The 17,437-nt window shown below is 43.7% G+C and overlaps 1 protein-coding gene across 3 annotated transcripts in view; it reads right to left on the reverse strand.

Moving 5' to 3' along the window:
- The window catches only part of BAIAP2 (BAR/IMD domain containing adaptor protein 2), a 243,268-nt gene that overhangs the window by 41,710 nt on the left and 184,121 nt on the right, over nucleotides 1–17,437 (reverse strand). The window contains exon 15 of one of the 3 annotated variants that reach the window (XM_044085086.1): nucleotides 12,807–12,854. The exons of the other annotated variants lie outside the window; for them this stretch is intronic. Coding sequence (XP_043941021.1) covers nucleotides 12,827–12,854 — 28 coding nt within the window. The 3' untranslated portion in view covers nucleotides 12,807–12,826. The remainder of the gene's footprint in view (nucleotides 1–12,806; nucleotides 12,855–17,437) is intronic. 3 annotated transcript variants of the gene reach the window in all.

Raw genomic sequence — 17,437 nt, forward strand, 5'->3', positions numbered from 1 at the left:
TGACCATGTTCCAGTTGTCTGCAAATAGTGCTAGTATTCCCCCCAGGGGGGCTGACAAAAGAGCTTTGTTTGGCCAGCTGAGGTGCAAGTCATTGAGTTTGCCTTCTGGTGGATTGAGACCTGTCTTCTCCTCCCTTCTGGGTTAGAGTGCCCCATTGGTGAGGTTTATACTGAGCTTGTGGTTGTCCTCTGCCCCTTGGGTGCCTGTATTTACCCCTCTGAGGCCTGTCAGTGGCTGGAAAGGACCAATTTTTTGTTGGCCAGTTTCTGCTGAAGCGAGGGGGTTGTACATGTAGGAAATCTTTAACTGTCTGCATTGATTTTGCCTTGTCTTCCATTTTCTTTAAAACTTCTTCTGCTTTAACACCAAAAAGAAAGTACAGTTTTGTACCTACCATAAATGTAGATGTCCGAATTGGATAGCATCTGCAGTCATAACAACTGGGTTGTCCTGTCGTCAGGCAGCCCTTCAGTCGGCCGGATTCCAAAGTCCGGGTCCGGCTTCGGCTGATGTCGCACTTCACCCGACGTCATCTCTGTTGGTCTTCGGGTATATAAGCATCAGCCGACGCCATTTTCTTCAGTGTTTCTTGCCCCAGATGCCAGAAGCCCTCTAGAAGGCTAAAAATTTTGGATAGATGCCAATGCTTCCAAAAGATAGAGGTAAACAAAAATAAGCATGTATGTACATAAATACAAACAAATACACCATGAAAGAAGTCCCCCCACTAGCTAGCTATTTGAAGGGTAAACACCCTAGGAGTACCACAGAGGGGAAGGAGGAGGGTAATCCTGACTGCAGATGCTATCCAATTCGGACATCTACATTTATGGTAGGTACAAAACTGTACTATGTCCTTCATGGATGCATCTGCAGTCATAACAACTGGGTAGAATACCATAGCCAACTCGGGGAGGAGGATAAAGGTAGATTATGGTGTGTTTAGGATCCCTTGCAGAACAGCAGTGGCAAACCCTGCTCGGGATCTGGAATATAGAGGTAAATTATAATGCTTGGCAAATGTATGCACGGAGGTCCAAGTAGCCGCCTCAATAATGTCTTTGGTAGCCACTCCTCGTAAGAAGGCTGTGGTAGTGGCTGTTGCCCTTGTAGAATGAGGTCTTATGTTCTGTGGAATTTGCTTTCCATGGAAGGAGTAACAGAATCGTATGCAATTTCCTATCCATTTGGAGATTGTCTGTTTGGAAATAGCTTTTCCTTCCCTTCCTGTTGCATAGGCTACGAAAAGTTGGTCAGTCTTTCTGCTATTTTTGTTCTGTCCAAGTAGTAGCGTAGCTGTCTATGTACATCCAAGGTATGCAGTATTCTTTCCCTCTGTTTTGTGGGTTGGGAAAGAAGGTAGGTAGGTGGATTGCCTGGTTTAAGGACACTCTGGATACCACCTTAGGCATAAATGTAGGATTAGTCCTCATGGACACTCTATCTTGGTGGAAGATTAGAAAGGGTTGCACTGCCATTAAGGCCTGTAGTTCTGAAACCCTCCTTGCTGAAGTAATTGCCAGTAGGAAAGCAGTTTTCCATGACAGGTGTTGCAGATCTGCTGTTGCTGCTGGTTCAAAAGGTGATAGAGTCAATTTTTCTAGCACAAAGTTCAAGTCCCAGGCTGGTAATGGTGGTTTCCTTGGAGGTTTTACATTCTTGATTCCTCTGAGGAACTGCCTGAGCAAAGGGTGTGAAAAAACAGGTGGATCAAAGCTGTATTCTGCTGAAATAGCTGATGCATGAATCTTGATGGAGGAATAGGACAGGCCTGAATGAAGTAGTTCGCCAGATACTCCAGAATGTTGGGCATATCTATGTTTGATACATCTTTACCTCTTTCTGAGCTCCAAATGACAAACCTTTTCCATTTCCCAGCATAGTTTCTTCTTGTTGAAGGTCTGCGTGCTTCAAGAATAATGTCTTTAACTCTTTGTGAAAGCTGTGGATTAGCAGCTGCTATGTGATGTTCCATGCAGTCAGTTGCAACGTTTTTAGGTTTGGATGCATGGTGCTGTAGTTGTTCTGAGTTAGCATCAAAGGCATCAGGGTATTGGCCACATATTGTTCGAGACATGCTCCTCAGCAGTGGGTACCAATGTTGTCTTGGCCAGTTTGGAGCTATCAGGATTATCCTTGGACGTTCCTCCTTGATTTTTAGTAATACTTTGTGTATCAAGGGAAGAGGTGGGAATGCATATGCTGTTAGTCCTTTCCAGCTGAAGGAGAGCGAGTCCACTTTCCATGCTAGTGGGTGGAATGTCCTTGTGCAGAATTTTTGAGCTGGTGATTGAGAGGTGATGCGAATAGATCTATCTGAGGCATTCCCCATTTCTTCGAGATGGTCTTGAAGATGTCCGGTGTAGCTGCCATTCGTGGACATCCGATGTAGTCCTGCTTAACATATCTGCTAGAGAGTTTTCTTTTCCTGGTACAAATATTGCCTGTAACTGGATGTTGTAGCTGAGTGCCAGGGTCCACAGCTCCAAAGTCATTCTGCATAGGGGTAGGAATGAGTGCCTCCCTGTTTGTTGATGTACCACATGACTGTGGTGTTGTCTGTCCTTATCATCAACTGGCCTTCCTTGAGAAATGGTCTGAACTTTTGGATTGCCAGTTTTACTGCCAGCATTTCTTTTAGGTTGATGTGCAGGTGAAGTTGGTCCTGTGTCCACAATCCTTGCACGCATTTGTCCAGCATATGTGCCCCCATCCCAGGTCTGAAGCATCTGTTGTGATGGTCTGGCTTGCTTGACCTTGCGAAAGGGCAGGCCTGGGTTTGACTGGCATCGTGAGCCCACCATAGGAACTCCTGTTTTAAGCATGGTATTAGTGGAATTTCCGTTTCTAGGCTGTGTCTGTGTTGGGACCATAAATTCTTTAGGTACCACTGAAGCTTTCTCATATGTAGTCTGGCAAATGGAACCAAGATTATGCATGATGCCATGAAACCCAAGGCCTGCAGTACCTTTCTTGCTGTTAACTTGTTCAGATTTGTTAGTGCCAAGAAGTAAAGAGGGAGTTCTTTTTGTTTTTCTGTAGTTAGGAATGCCATTTGCCTTACTGTGTCCAATTCCGCTCCCAGGAAAGTCCTTGTCTGGGATGGTATCAGCCTTGACTTTTGTAAATTGACTGTGTATCCCAGTGCCTGAAGCAAGTAAATGACCCTTTGTAAATCTGTTGTCAGCTTGCTTTTGTTGTCCCCTTGTATCAGACAGTCGTCCAGGTATGGATAAATTTGAATTCCCTGTAGTGTGCAATGGGCGATTTCTGATGCCAGGCATTTTGTGAATACTCTGGGCGCAGTAGACAAGCCAAAGGGCAATGCTGAGAATTGATAGTGCTCTGATCCTGCAAGAAATCTGAGGTATCTTCTGCAGATAGGTCGAATGGGGACGTGCAGGTATGCCTCCTTGAGATCTAGAGTTACCAGCCAACACTCCTTGCCCAGCATGGGAAGAAGTTGCTGTAGGGTCAGCATTTTGAATTTTGGGACAATGATGCAAGTATTTAGGGTAGACAGGTCTAGAATTGGTCTCCAACTTTTTTCCTTTCTTGGAACTAGGAATAGCCTGGAGTAGAACCCTTTCCTTGCTCTGCTGTTGGCACTTTTCCACAGCTCTCATGTTTGCTAATTCCATTATCTGTTGTAGAGCCTCTGTTTTTTGATTTGGAGGTAGGTTTGGCATTCCTCTTTTGACTGGTAAAGTGTGGAAGTGGAACCGGTAACCTTGATCTATGGTTCGTAAAATCCACTTGTCCTTTGTTATGTGGTGCCAGTTTTTTGAAAATAAGGTTAGCTTTCCGCCTAGAGGAGCTGCTATTTGTTCCCTGGTAGGCGGGTTTAGGTTTAAGTCACTGTGGCTGTGTTGATGTAGAGGCAGGTGTTGATTCTGTGCCTCTGTTACCCTGCCACTGTCGTCCTCTGTAGGCACCTCCTCTGGATTGGTTTCTGCCTCTGGAACGTCTATTCCTGCCCCTTTGAGGTCTTGTGGAGTCAGGAAAGGACCAATTTTTGGCAGGCCAGTTCCTGCTAAACCTTGGGGGTTGAACCTGCAAGAATTCTTTAACTGTCTGGACTGATTTTGCCTTTTCTTCCATTTTCTTCATAACCTGCTGGGCAGGTGTACCAAACAAACTAGATTTATCCATAGGAGCATCAAGCAATTTAGATTTAACATGATCCGGTAAAGCTTGCCATGCATGCCTTCTAATTACTGTGCCAGTCATGGCTGATCTAAATGAAGCCTCCAGTGCATCATAGCCACATTTTAAAGAATGGTTACTAACCTGCTGTATGTTATTTACCATTTCTAATACAGAATTCTTATCAAGAGATTCATCAGTGGTTAGCTTTTTAGTTAACTGATCAAGCATAAACTCTTGGTATTGTATCATGTGAAACTGACAATTTAAAGCTCTAGCTGAAAGAGTGGCTGAAGTGTAAACTTTTTTACCCCATCTGTCTAATGACCTTGCTTCCCTTTCAGAAGGAACAGGGTTTTAGCTATAGTCGCTACTGCCTTGGGACCCTGGGATATAGTTTCGGGTCTGCAAGAGGGGCCTTGTAAAGGTGGTGATGAGTATCTGGCACCCTGTAAAATCTGTCTGGTTTGGCAGGGGCTGGGGTAAAGAATCTGGAGCTGAGCAGGCATCATTGAAAGCATCATCCACCACAGAGAGAACAGGAGGGATAGCTAAGGGCCTGTGCTGTGGTAGGTGCAAAAGGTCCTAAGTCTTTCCTGGAGTCTGAAAAATCCTGTTGCTGCCATTGGAACTGTTCTCGCATGGCATGCAAGGTTTCCCCAAAGGAGAATTCTTCTGGAGGGAAGCAGCTGGAATGGATTCTTCAGCATCCGAATCTTCAAAATTGGAGAAAGGAGCCTCTGGCTGGTCAGTTATGTCTGATTCATCAGCAGAATCATCAGAGGACACTGGCTCAGGGGCTCTGTCCTAGGTCTCTTTCTGGGGGCTGAGAGGCCCTGTCTGGGTGAGATTGAGATCCTCTAATTAATGAAATTAAATCTTCTGCCAAGGTAAGCATTTGAGAACTGGCAGAGGGCCTGGTGGAAGGGGTTTAACAGGCACTGTTTTAGTAGTCTTGGCTGCTTTAGCCCTGGCGAAGGCCTTAATGGACATGGCTGCTGGAGGCCTAGCAGCACCACGTGCTGGGGTAGAGACATCCAAGGGAATGGTGTCTGATAAGTCAGTGGTAAGCACCGTAGTGGTTAAAATTTCTGAGGCCGATTCAAGAGTGTTAGCAGGGACCTCAGTTGTAGTGATAGTTTCAGGTGTAGTTTGATCAGTTTTCTCGGTTTCGGCCGAAACCGAGACACTCGCTTGATTTGCTTAACCATGGTTTCGGCCGAAACCGCGGACCGCGAGTGTCGGTCTTTTTCTTTGCGTTTTTTGGCAGAATGCGAAGTCGGAGGGTCCGACGGCATAATGTACGCAAAGTCAGAACCGAAAAACTGTTCTGCAAACTCTGACCGACGTCTAAGCGTTCGTCGGTTGAAAGAAGCACAGGACGAACAAGCTGCTACGTCGTGGGCTGGGCCTAAACAGGGCAGGCAGTAAGAGTGGAAATCTTTATGAGGTATTTGTTTCCCACAGGTTAAACAATTATTAACTTTTTCTGACATCGGCTGAGGCAAGAAAGAGTCCCCAACGGGGTACTTAGCTTTAGAAGTCTTCGAAGTAGTATTCGGTAGAAGTAATCTCTGGATCCGACCGACCGGCACTTGCGAACAGCTTCTGCTTCGGGCGCCACGCGGCAAGAAAGACTGAAGAAAATGGCGTCGGCTGATGCTTATATACCCGAAGACCAACAGAGATGACGTCGGGTGAAGTGCGACATCAGCCGAAGCCGGACCCGGACTTTGGAATCCGGCCGACTGAAGGGCTGCCTGACGACAGGACAACCCAGTTGTTATGACTGCAGATGCATCCATGAAGGACATCATCCTGTTGTAAGGGAGCATCTAGTAGTTTTGCTTTAACATGATCAAACAGACTTTGTTCCTTTAACCAGGCATGCCTACGTATAACTGGTCCAGTGGCAGCTGCTCTGCAGGAGGCCTCTAAAGAATCAAACAAACATTGTAAGGTATGTTTGCCCACCTGCTCGGTGGCGTGCAACAAATCCTGTACTTCTTTCAATTCAGATTGTTGAGGGAGGGTGGTTATCTTTTGTTTTAACTGAGAGAACAGAAATTGCTGATACTTAAGCATATGGAATTGACAGTTTAGTGCTCTCATAGCTAAAGGGGCAGAGGTGTAAACCTTTCCCCCCCCCATCTGTCTAGTGCTCTTGAATCCCTTTCAGAAGGCACTGGATTTTTAGCCATGGAAGCCTTAGCCCCCTTGGGAAACTGGGAGATAGTCTCTGGGTCAGCTATTGGGCTTTTGTAAAGGAATTTGTGGGAATCAGGTACTCTGTAGTATCTGTCAGGCTTGGCCGGGGCAGGAGGTAGAGAGTCAGGGTTGAAACTGGATTCTAAATAGACATCATCCACAATGTCCAAAACAGGAGGGATGGCTAGGGGTCTGTGTTGGGGGAGTAAAAGAAACTCTCTGAGCCTTTTCTTGGAATCACAGTAATCCTGACCTTCCCATTGAAAATGTTCCCTCATGGTGTCTAAAGTTTCCCCAAAAGAGTAATCTTCTGGAGGGGAAGCTGAGGTAATAGAGTCCTCAGCATCAGAATCTTCATAAGGAGAGAAGGAATAGTCTTGGTCCTCAGAGGAATCCGAAGAAATAGACAGTTGTTCAGAGGAAGCAGAATCCTCCTCTTGTCTAGGCCTTTTGTCAGGGGGAGGCTGGGAACCCCTGATAAGAGAAATGAAATCTTCAGCCATCTTGAGCATGTTTCTTAGGCATAGGGCCTTGAACAGGAGACTGAAGTGAAGCCTTTTTTGATTTAGAAGGAGTCGACTTGGAAAACGTTTTGACTGTAAGAGTTGTCAGTCTGAAAACGCCTTCAGAAACCGATGGTGTTTCAGAAGCACCGACGTCCTTGGAAAGTAAATCGTCGGAAGGGCCTGAAGTAAAAGGCTGCGTCAGCCTAGTAAATTCCGTCAAAATATCTGTAGCGGTCTCAGGTTCCAGAACTGCGGTAGTCAGAGGCTGCGTCGGAGCCTCACTGATAACCGGAGAACCGGAGACCGGATCAACCGAGGCCACGGAAGTGGGCTTAGGCCTGGGCTGTCAGTCCTTGTCCCTACACTTTTTGTGCACGCTGGTAGTCGGTAGCTCTGACGGCATGATATAATTAAATTTTCTACCAAAAAAGTGTTGTTCGAAATCAAATCATCTTTTAATAGTACGTTTATTAAATCTAGCACAAAAACGACAAGAAGTGACGTCGTGATCAGGGCCTAGGCAAGGTATGCAGTAAGAATGAAAATCCTTATGAGGTATTTGCTTCCCACAAGAAATACAATTGTTAACTTTTTCTGACATCTGTCGGAGGCAAGAAAAGTTTCCCCAATGGGGTACTTAGCTTTATAGAAGACTTTGGTCTGAAATTCGAATTCGAAAATCTCAGGAGTCGGCCGACTGGCACTTGCAAACTGCTTCTGCTTCGGGCACTGCGCGGCAAGAAAGACTCGAGAAAATGGCGCCGGTTGCAATATATATACCCCTGGCACACTGACGTCAGGGATGAGGCAACAGCAACCGACGTCGGACCAAGACTTTGGAAATCCGGTCGACTGCGGGACCGCCTGACGACAGGATAACCCAAGTGAGATGACTGCAGCAGGGTAACACGATGAACATCTGCACTCTCTAGAAGCACTTCTCACCCTGGAAAAGCACTTCTCACCCTGGAAAATGTTGATGTCTGTGCAGTCACTGATGCATGGTTCAAAGCCGCAGAGAGCACCCCAGCATTCCACATGCTCAGACCTCATAATGAGTGTGAAAAAAATCAAAGGCAGAAGTGTATCTATCTTCATTAAGGGCAAATACAACAAGACTGGCTAAACAGTATGACTCTCTTGAGTTATTCCATGTCCAACTGTAAGTAACTCCCCCCCTTCAACATCATTGTTAGCTGCAGTTCCTCCATCATGAAACAGAAACACACTGCCTACCTGGACTTAATAAAGTCACTTACTATACAACCAAACACCTTGACCATGGGGGATTTCAACTATCCTTCCGTAGATCGGGTGACATACGAGCAGATATGCTCACCCCTAGGATCATGGACTTAGTCAATACAAAAGCTCTGGAACAGACTGTCTGCACCCTCACAAGGGACGCAAATGTCCCAGACTTGGTACCCACCAACATGGAGGGGGTTATTGCACTACCCCCAGTGTGTTGGCCCTCCCTGGTAAAGTCTGATCATAAATCAGTCTCGTTTGAAGTAATGACCGGACCTGACCCCCACCCCACTGGCAGCAGCTAAAATAATGAAAAATTTCTGCAAAGTAAACTAGAGCCTACTAAGTGATGGTATAAATAGTTTTGAACACCCTGCTAACACAGCCAAAGATGACTCCTATGCAGAGGTGTACAATGCCCTGTATAAACACATACAACTGTATAAAGTCAACTGTACCTGAATGGATCAAAACCAGGTCCTCATGAAAAAAAGAAAAAGCCACCCTGGTGGTCCTAAGTAAAAATAGATTACACAAGAGGAAGAAACGGATGACCAAGAACTAGAGGGAACTTGACTCAGCAGAGGAAGAACACCCTCCACTGCTTGAAAAAGCAAATCAGATATCTTCTAAAATCCTCTAAAGCTAATTACGAAGTTAAATTAGCATCCCTAGCTAAGGATAATCATAAGGCATTCTTCTTTATCTACATCCAAAAAGGGAAGGCCCAGCTTTGTGCTGGACTAGTAGTGGATGGTATCACTCATACTGAACTTAAATTGCCAACCTGGTAGTGGACAGATTTACTGCATACCACCACCCTATCCCCACCTGTCATACTACAAAGCATACTGGCCATGAGTCCTCTACTTAGCATCTCCAAACAGCAGGTCATAATCATACTCTCCAAGGCCAAAATCATGGCCTCTATGCGAGAAAATAACATCCCAGGCTGCTTACTAAACAGCCTAAAACAGGACCGTGCAGAAACACTTTGCACTCTCTAACCACAGCCTCAGCACTGGCTTAGTTCCAGCACAGTGGAAAACAGCAAAAGTAATTCCCTTGCACAAAGGGGGTCTTGTCAACCAACCCTGGGAACTACAGACCCATAATCCGAACTAACCTTATCTGCAAATCCATGAAGAGAATCATCATGGATCTTGACAAAGACAAAGGCGACCTTAAAACTCTCAAACCGACCAATTTTTTTTTTTTTTTAAGGGTAGATCATGTTTATTAAACCTGGTGGACTTCTTTGAGAATATCACCAAAGCCATGGATGAAGGCAAAAAATGTGCTATTGAGATAACAGTGACACTGCGCAGGAGGGGATGCCAGTGTTGGTGCGGCCAGTCTGGAGCAATCAAAATCATCCTTGGTTTGTCCTGTTTGACTTTTAGTAGTACTTTGGAGGGCAGATGCAGCGGGGGGAAGGCATAGACTGACAGGTTTTTCCATCTGAAGGACAGAGCATCCACTTTCCAGGCTTGTTTTTGGGGAGTCTTTGTGCAAAATTTGTCCAATTGGTAGTTCTGTGAGGAGGCAAACTGGTCTACAGCTGGGCTCCCCCATTCGCTTGTCAACATGCTGAAAATCCTTGGTTTCAGTTTCCACTCATGTGGGTCCATGAGGTTTCTGCTTAGTCCATCTGCCAGTGTATTTAATTTTCCTGGCAGGAATTGAGCTTGTAGGTGCACTTGGTAGCTCAAGGATGTGTTCCACAATGCCATGGCTAGTCTGCTAGTCTGCAGAGGGAGTAATAATGTGTACTCCCCTGCTCGTTTATGTACCACATAACTGTGGTGTTGTCCGTCTTTACCATTAGATGTCCTGGATACAAACAATGATGATCTTCTTTTGCCTTTTCCTGGTTAGGGGTCGCCACAGCAGAACTCCGGTCCGCCAGTGATTGGCAGTAGATTTGTACAGTGCCAAGATGCCAGATGCCCAACCTTCAATGAAGGCACGCCCATTCACGCATGTCTTTCGAATGCCACTCGACCGCGGGGAGGACATGCAGACTCCACACAGAAGGCACTCCAACCAAGAATCCAACAGGAGAACCTCTTGCTGTGAGGCGACAATGCTAACGCTGCACCATCGCAGCTTAAAAAAAATTTAATGACTGCAACAGTGAAACACTAAGAACATCAGTACATACCACCTATCTTGACTCAGTCAAGGCTTTTGACAAAATGACCCACTCTGGTATCATTCAGAAACTCTTGCAGCTGGGGATTAATTGGCTCACCGACAGAACACAAAGTCAAAGTTGGGGATTCCACCTCTACCAGTAGACCAGTTACCTGTGGTGTACCACAAGGATCTGTGCTGGGCCCTCTACTGTTTGGGATCTATTTTTTGGAAGTCCAGGTGAAATTAGATGGCCTGTGACTTACCAAGTTCACGGACTACTGCAAACTGGGTGCAATCACTTGAGTCCCCCAACGATGTTAACATATTACAAAAGGGGCTGAGAGACAAACAAGTGGAGCCAAAGCCATGGTCTCAAACTAAATGCAAAATAGTGCATTATTATCCCTTTTGGTAAAGGAGATATCCCTGCACATTACAATATAGGCAGTACCCCCCCCCCCCCCGCGCAAGCTGAAATCAAGTGGTGCGAGACTTAAGAACACAAGTTGACAGCAACGTAAACTTTGATCACCATGTGTCCGCAGTGGTAAGGAAAGCTTTCTGCATTGAACACCTCATAAGTAAAGATATCATATCCAGGACTAAAGAAGTTACAAGTCCTCTGTACTCGACCCTCATCAGACCATTAATAAATAGAGTATAATGCTTCCCTTCTATATGTACCTCACAAGACACCTGCAGCAGCTGGACAGACTACAGAGGTTTCTCACCAAAAAAATACAGGGCCTTCAAAACATGACCTATGTGAACAGACTGAAAGCCTTGTCATTGCACTCTGTATTTTATAGGCTGCAGAGAGGTGACTTGTGCATGGCCTACAGAACAGTCTCTGACCCTGCCCAAATGGAAATGCTACATATCCGCAAGTCAAATGGGGCAAGATTCACTTGCTCCAGGGATCTTAACCTAGCCTATGACATTAGCAGAACATACTGGAGAGAGAAAGAGAGAGATGTCTCCCAGAGATTGCTGCTCCTCTGGAATAAACTCCCAATTCATGTGAAGCAAAGCTTCTCAACGAGTTTACTTACATGTAACTTGGACAATTGGATGGGAGACCATAAATTCACCCCGGGAGTGCCACCATGTTTATCATGGACAGGAACAGTCTGTACTGATTGATTCAAGCTGCAAATGTAAACCGTCTAACATACCCATATCCCCTAATTAACCATAACATGGCTAAGCTTGTAAAGGCTCTACAGCCATTAGCCTAGTAACCCTCCTATGATCAAAGAAAGAAACAGACAAGGGATACACCAACAACACTCTTTCAAGCACATCAACCTGAAGAAAAAGTAAAAGAAATTAGGGGAGCTCATTCCTCCTTATACCATGCCTCTGTGGAAGACCATTCTGCAACCAGGTGATGAGCTGGCCCTTTGGCAATTTGGTCACCATCTTCCAACTAAAGGTTTAAGATTCAACTTCTGACATGGACTTCTCTGCTGAAGAAGATAATGAAGGGCCACTTACAATTACGCACCTAAGATATACAAACTATTATTTGGTAAATTTACAGAAATGACAGAATTTTTAACCAAAAAAATGAAAACACAACTGCTTCTGTAGTCTGTTTCACTGTGAAAGCAGGTTCACAAGTCCAAAGTCTGTTACATGCATAAAGTTGTAAAGTGTCATACAATATTCGGTTCTGGTGTTACACAACAGCAAATAATATCTTATGCTACTGCTTTTTATTCAACAATCTGCTTTTAAAATAGTGAACTCTACATGTTAACAAGCTTACCAGTTACACAAAATATGTGGGAAAGAATCCATTCATCTTTCATGGAGATTTAGGTCATCCTTGAATTGACATTTTATAAAAAGCATTTTGCAGCATAACTCTAATTTAGGAACATCACCCAATGTATACAAGCCTTATTTTCCAGTGCAGTCCATTAGACAGTTGTAACAAACTTAGAACCATATAACAGTTAGAGACACAGTGCAGGAGAAGGTATAGGTGTATGCTTCTCTCCATTAAACATTTCCTTCCAATATTACCCATGTAAACAGATCAGCTTTCAGGCATGCAGGTCAGAAACAGCACAGAAAACCTTCAACATAAGAATCTCAGGTGCTATGCAAGTTTAAGTCATGCAGTGTCTTAACTGTGACTGGAGACTAAAACAAGGTACTAGATAAACAGCTTCATTTTTTATTAATTTATTTGCACTATCATTTTTGTTAAGTGTAGTTTAAGCAACCTTTTCCAAAGGTGAAAAAGTGGTTAGATAATAAAAGCAAGAACCATGCTTTGCAGAAGACTTCAGCAGTGGCCAGTGTCAGACACCAAAATATTTACAATGTGCAATCTCTACACTGGATACCATCATACAGTTTGTGTACAATGACTTTACCAATCGTGTTCATCCAAGCCATACTTAAACCTCTGCAATTCTACAACTAAAATGTCAACCATTAAAAAGTCAACTGGAAAGTGCTGAAGCCTTGCAAACAGGTTCAAAAACTGGACAGAAAACTGCTGAAGAGAAATTTGTATGGTGCAGTAAAGATTAAAAACTTACTAACTACACATCAGCATATCTCAAAACCTGGCAACTTGACCATCAGCACTGAAAATGAAAAAGAAGATTTAGTTGATTTGTCTCCTGTGAACATACATGGTTACCTACTGTCTTCACTCAAACACAGAAAAAAGGTTGCCTGCTTTGTAAAGCTCCAAGCACTGTTCATGGACTACATGAGATGCCCAAGATTTCAAACATCATTTTCCCCTCAAACAAATGCTAGTTCTAAAGGGCTCAGCACACAATTTGGACAAATTTCTTTTAAATAAACATGCTAGCTTAAGAAAATACATTTTTACTGTTAAAGTGTCAATGCAGCAACAAAAACAAGATCTTCAAATGAGAAGACAGCAGAATAAGAGGAAAGAAGCTGTTGACAGAAAAAAAAAGTGTCATGTGTTTCATAACGTATTTAATACAGAACCATATTTTATCAGGGTACAAACAATAGCACTAAATCTTTGAAAGTGTCTCAGACAACAGTACATTACTTCCAGCAATCAGCACTCCAGCAAACTGATTTTCAAACATTCTACCTGGGACTGTGCTCTCTTCTCTCTCAAGAAATATTACAAACCAAACTCCTGTCAATTAATGACAGGCAATGCTCCATCTGGGGAGGTTTCCTACGACAAATGACTAAAATATAAAATGACCCTTCCAATTCATTCCACGTCAACACATTGTTAACTAAACACGTCTGAGCCAAGAAAATTCATTAAAGAAATCCTGAAAACTTGGCACATTTTGGCAGTACAGTATTAAATTCTATTAAACTGTAATTTTACAGTCTAACAAACATTTAAGACCATGTTAAAGTTGAGCACCAGTAAACAATCCTTCAACTCCAACATGCATCTCACCTCGGCATTACCACCCAGAAATTCCATCTCCTAATAAACATACATAATCCCACAGTTGCATAAGGAATGTTAATGCAAAGTTAAACGATGAAGCAAAAAATTTACAAATGTGGTAGAACTTCAGTCTTAAACAAATTTGTAATTAAATGTAACACAGCAGATATCAAAAACTTAGCATGCTTACAGTGGCACATTCTGCTAGACCTTGGTTTCAGTTTCTTATGAACATTTCTAGTACAAGTAGAAGTCATGAATACTTTGCATACGTTTAATAAAAGCTAGTAGAAACATTTGCAAAACAATTCTAAAGGCACACAGCACAAGTGACATTTAAATGGAATATCAAAATGACAAGTCAACCACTTACTAGAAATCCAAAACTTTCAGACTGTTTTATACTGAGTGGCTCCTTAGCATTCTACTGCTGTGGACTTCCAACTGTCCACTGCTGAACAGGCACATTATGAACAACATAGAACAGTTAAAGTGATGGATTTCTAATAACTGGTTGAATATCATTTTGATATTCCAGATAAAACATTAAGTGTCATTTGTGGTGTGTAGCTTCAAAGAACACATTACTGTCCAAGCTTTTCAGTGCAACACAATTGTTAATCTTTGTGAAGAACTTCAGGTTAAAAGTTAGCATTCTGTACAGCAAATGGAGGTGTTATGTACCAAAAATATTAAAACAGCCCCAAAACACAGTTGCTCATAAATGCATCTCAAAGCATTCTCAATAACATTAAACATGTTCTATTAACATTTAAGAAATAGAGTCTTGCACTATTAAGGAAATCCCAGAATGTAGCTCTTGTTCAATGTCTAAATGTACCAAACTGTAATGCCAGCCAATACCCTAGGGAGTTTACTTTAAAGGTAAACATTTCCAAGGTCTGGACTTCAGTATCTATGGGGTGGAAGAATTTATTCCTAACAAATTAGGGTGAAGCACTGCTTCATTTAGTCATCATGCAAACTTATTTGCATCTCCTGGCTATAGTATTTTTTTCAAAATCACTCAGTTTAGGATCTGCAAGGTTAACAGATTAAACATAGGTTCATATATATTTTCACCCTGTGTATAGATAAATTCTCTCATGAAAGAAATAGAAAATGCATTGTTCTAAGATAATTAGAGAAGCACAGGTTTCACAAAAAATAGGATGGAGGCTACAGACCCTATCCTGATTTACAAAGGGACAAAAGCCAAAGGTGCTTTATGTCAGACTAGGAAGAAACTCCAAAGAAATGTCTCGTCAAAGACCAGCTCATACCTTCAAGCACCCCCAGGAAGAAAGTACATTTGTGTACACTTAGCATAAACGTAGATGTTCAAGTGCATTCACTGTTGCAGTCATCACATTTGGGTTATCTGCCTGCAGGTAGCCCTCAGCTGGCCTGAATACCAGAGTCTTCGAATTTCTGTGTCGGATGCTATCGCTTCTTCCATGACGTCAGGTCGGCAGGGATATAAAACATGCAGCCGATTCCATTACATTAGTTTTTCTTGCCCCAGATGTCAGGTGCCCCACAATAGGAAGCAATTATATGGTATGGTAAACCCCCATCAAAAAGCAAATACACAAGAAAAAAATAAATATATCAACAAGAAAGAAAGGCAGAGCCAATAGAAGTCAGTGGGTTGGAAGGAGGTTGACCAGGACTGCAAAAGTGAATACACTCGAACATCTACATTTATTAAGTGCACACAACTGTACTATGTTCTTCGTGTTTCACTGTTGCAGTCATCACATTTGGGTTGATTTCCAAAGCTAAGGAAGGGAGGAGGAAGTTAGAGAGCATTAGGGCCAGCTATTAAGCCCTGCAAGACTGCAGTGGCAAATCCAGCTCTAGATTTAGAAAAGATAGGCACATGGTAATGTTTGGTGAAGGTATGTACAGAGCTCCAGGTAGCAGCTTCTAGGATGTCCCTGGTAGGGAACTCCTGAGAAATGCCACAGAGGTAGATGCAGCCCTGGTGGAATGTGATCTTATCCCCTGTTTGGTAGATTTCCATGGTGCTTGTAGCAGAAATTAATGCAATTGGGCTATCCATTTGGAAATGGTTTCCTTTGAAATGGCCTTCCCCTCTGCCCCTGCAGCAAAGCGAATTAGCAGCTGTTCAGATTTTCTGAGAGGCTTGGTCCTGTCCAAACAAAATCTAAGTTGTCTGTGCACATCCGGAGACTGCAGTATTCGTTCCCCTTTGTTTTGTGGATTAAGAAAAAAAGTAGGTAAATGAATGGACTGATTTAGGGCCACAGTAGACACCACCTTGGGCATAAAGGAAGGATTAGTCCTGAGGGAAACCCTGTCCACATGGAAGATAATGAAGGGTTCCACTGCCATGAGGGCCTGTAATTCAGACACTCTTCTTGCTGAAGTGATGGCTAGAAGGAAGGCTGTTTTCCAAGAAAGGAATTTCAACTCTGTTGTTGCAGCTGGCTCAAAGGGGGGAAGAGTGAGTTTTTCCAATACAAAGTTAAGGTCCCAGGCTGGAGTGGGAGCTCTCCTGGAGGGTCTTAAATTGTTCATAGGTTCATACTAGGCTATCTGCCCTAGGGCATTTATAAGCCTAGCCAGAGTGTGTGTGGCTTTCACCACCCCTTAGGATGAGAATACTATACCCATTAGTTTGCTGTGCCTCTGTCCAGCAGTGATACAGAGATGATTCCCGGGGTAAACCTACGATCTCCCATCCACTCGTCAAGATTTCTCTTGAACAGAGTCAGTGAGGGGCTCTGCCTCACATGGACTGGGATTCTGTTCCATAGTGTAGGGAGTCTCTGGGTGATGAATCTGTCCCTCCAGCACGTCCTATTTATATCCGTGTTGAGGTTTAAGTCTCTTGCTCTCGTGGCTCTGGTGGATTTGGATTTTTTGAGGTGGAGCATGTCCATTAATTCCGGGTTGGACATGGCCTTGTATGTCAGGCACAGATCACCTCTGAGCAGACGGTATGCGACTGAATAGAGCTGGAGTTTCTTCAGTCGGGCATCGTATGACATACGTTTGAGCCCCTTTATCCTTTTGGTGAGGAACTTTTGGGGTCTTTCCAACTGCTGCAGGTGTCGGGTAAGGTACATTCCGAATGGGGCATTGTACTCAATCAATGGTCTGATAAGTGAAGCGTAACCACTTCACTTTGACAATGCGAGTGTCAAAAGAGAGGTTACTGTCAACTTGGGTCCCCAGGTCCCTGATAACTTCTTCCATGTTTAATGGATTACCACCTATGTGGTATTTAGGGGTTACCTTGTTATTCCCAAAGGGTATGACTATACATTTTTTGGCATTTAGCTTAAGGCCATGGCTCTGGCACCAGTTATCCATTTCTATGAGACCTCTCTGGAGGATGTCTGTGTCTGATGGAGTGTCAATTATGGTGCCCAGTTTGCAGTCATCTGCAAATTTTGTCAGCCACAATCCCCCTATGTTTGCCTGCACTTCAGAAAAATAAATGCCGAACAAGAGGGGGCCCAAGACTGAGCCCTGTGGGACACCGCTCATGACCGGCTTAGAGTCTGACATGGCACCAGCAACTCTAACCCTGTGTGTTCTGTCCTTGAGCCAGTTTGCAACCCATCTTGTGACATACGGGTTTACATCTAAGCTGGTGAGCTTTTCTATGATGCCCGAGTGGGGTATTGTGTCGAACGCTTTTGCTAGGTCAAGGTAGGCTGTGTGAACTGCCTTACCCTCATCAATGGCCTTAGTGACTGTTTTGAAAAAGTCGACCAAGTTCAAGAGGCAGGATCTGCC

The sequence above is a fragment of the Protopterus annectens genome, chromosome 10.part0 (genome assembly GCF_019279795.1).
Source record: "Protopterus annectens isolate FY-2018-M chromosome 10.part0, PAN1.0, whole genome shotgun sequence".
NCBI lineage: Eukaryota > Metazoa > Chordata > Ceratodontiformes > Protopteridae > Protopterus > Protopterus annectens.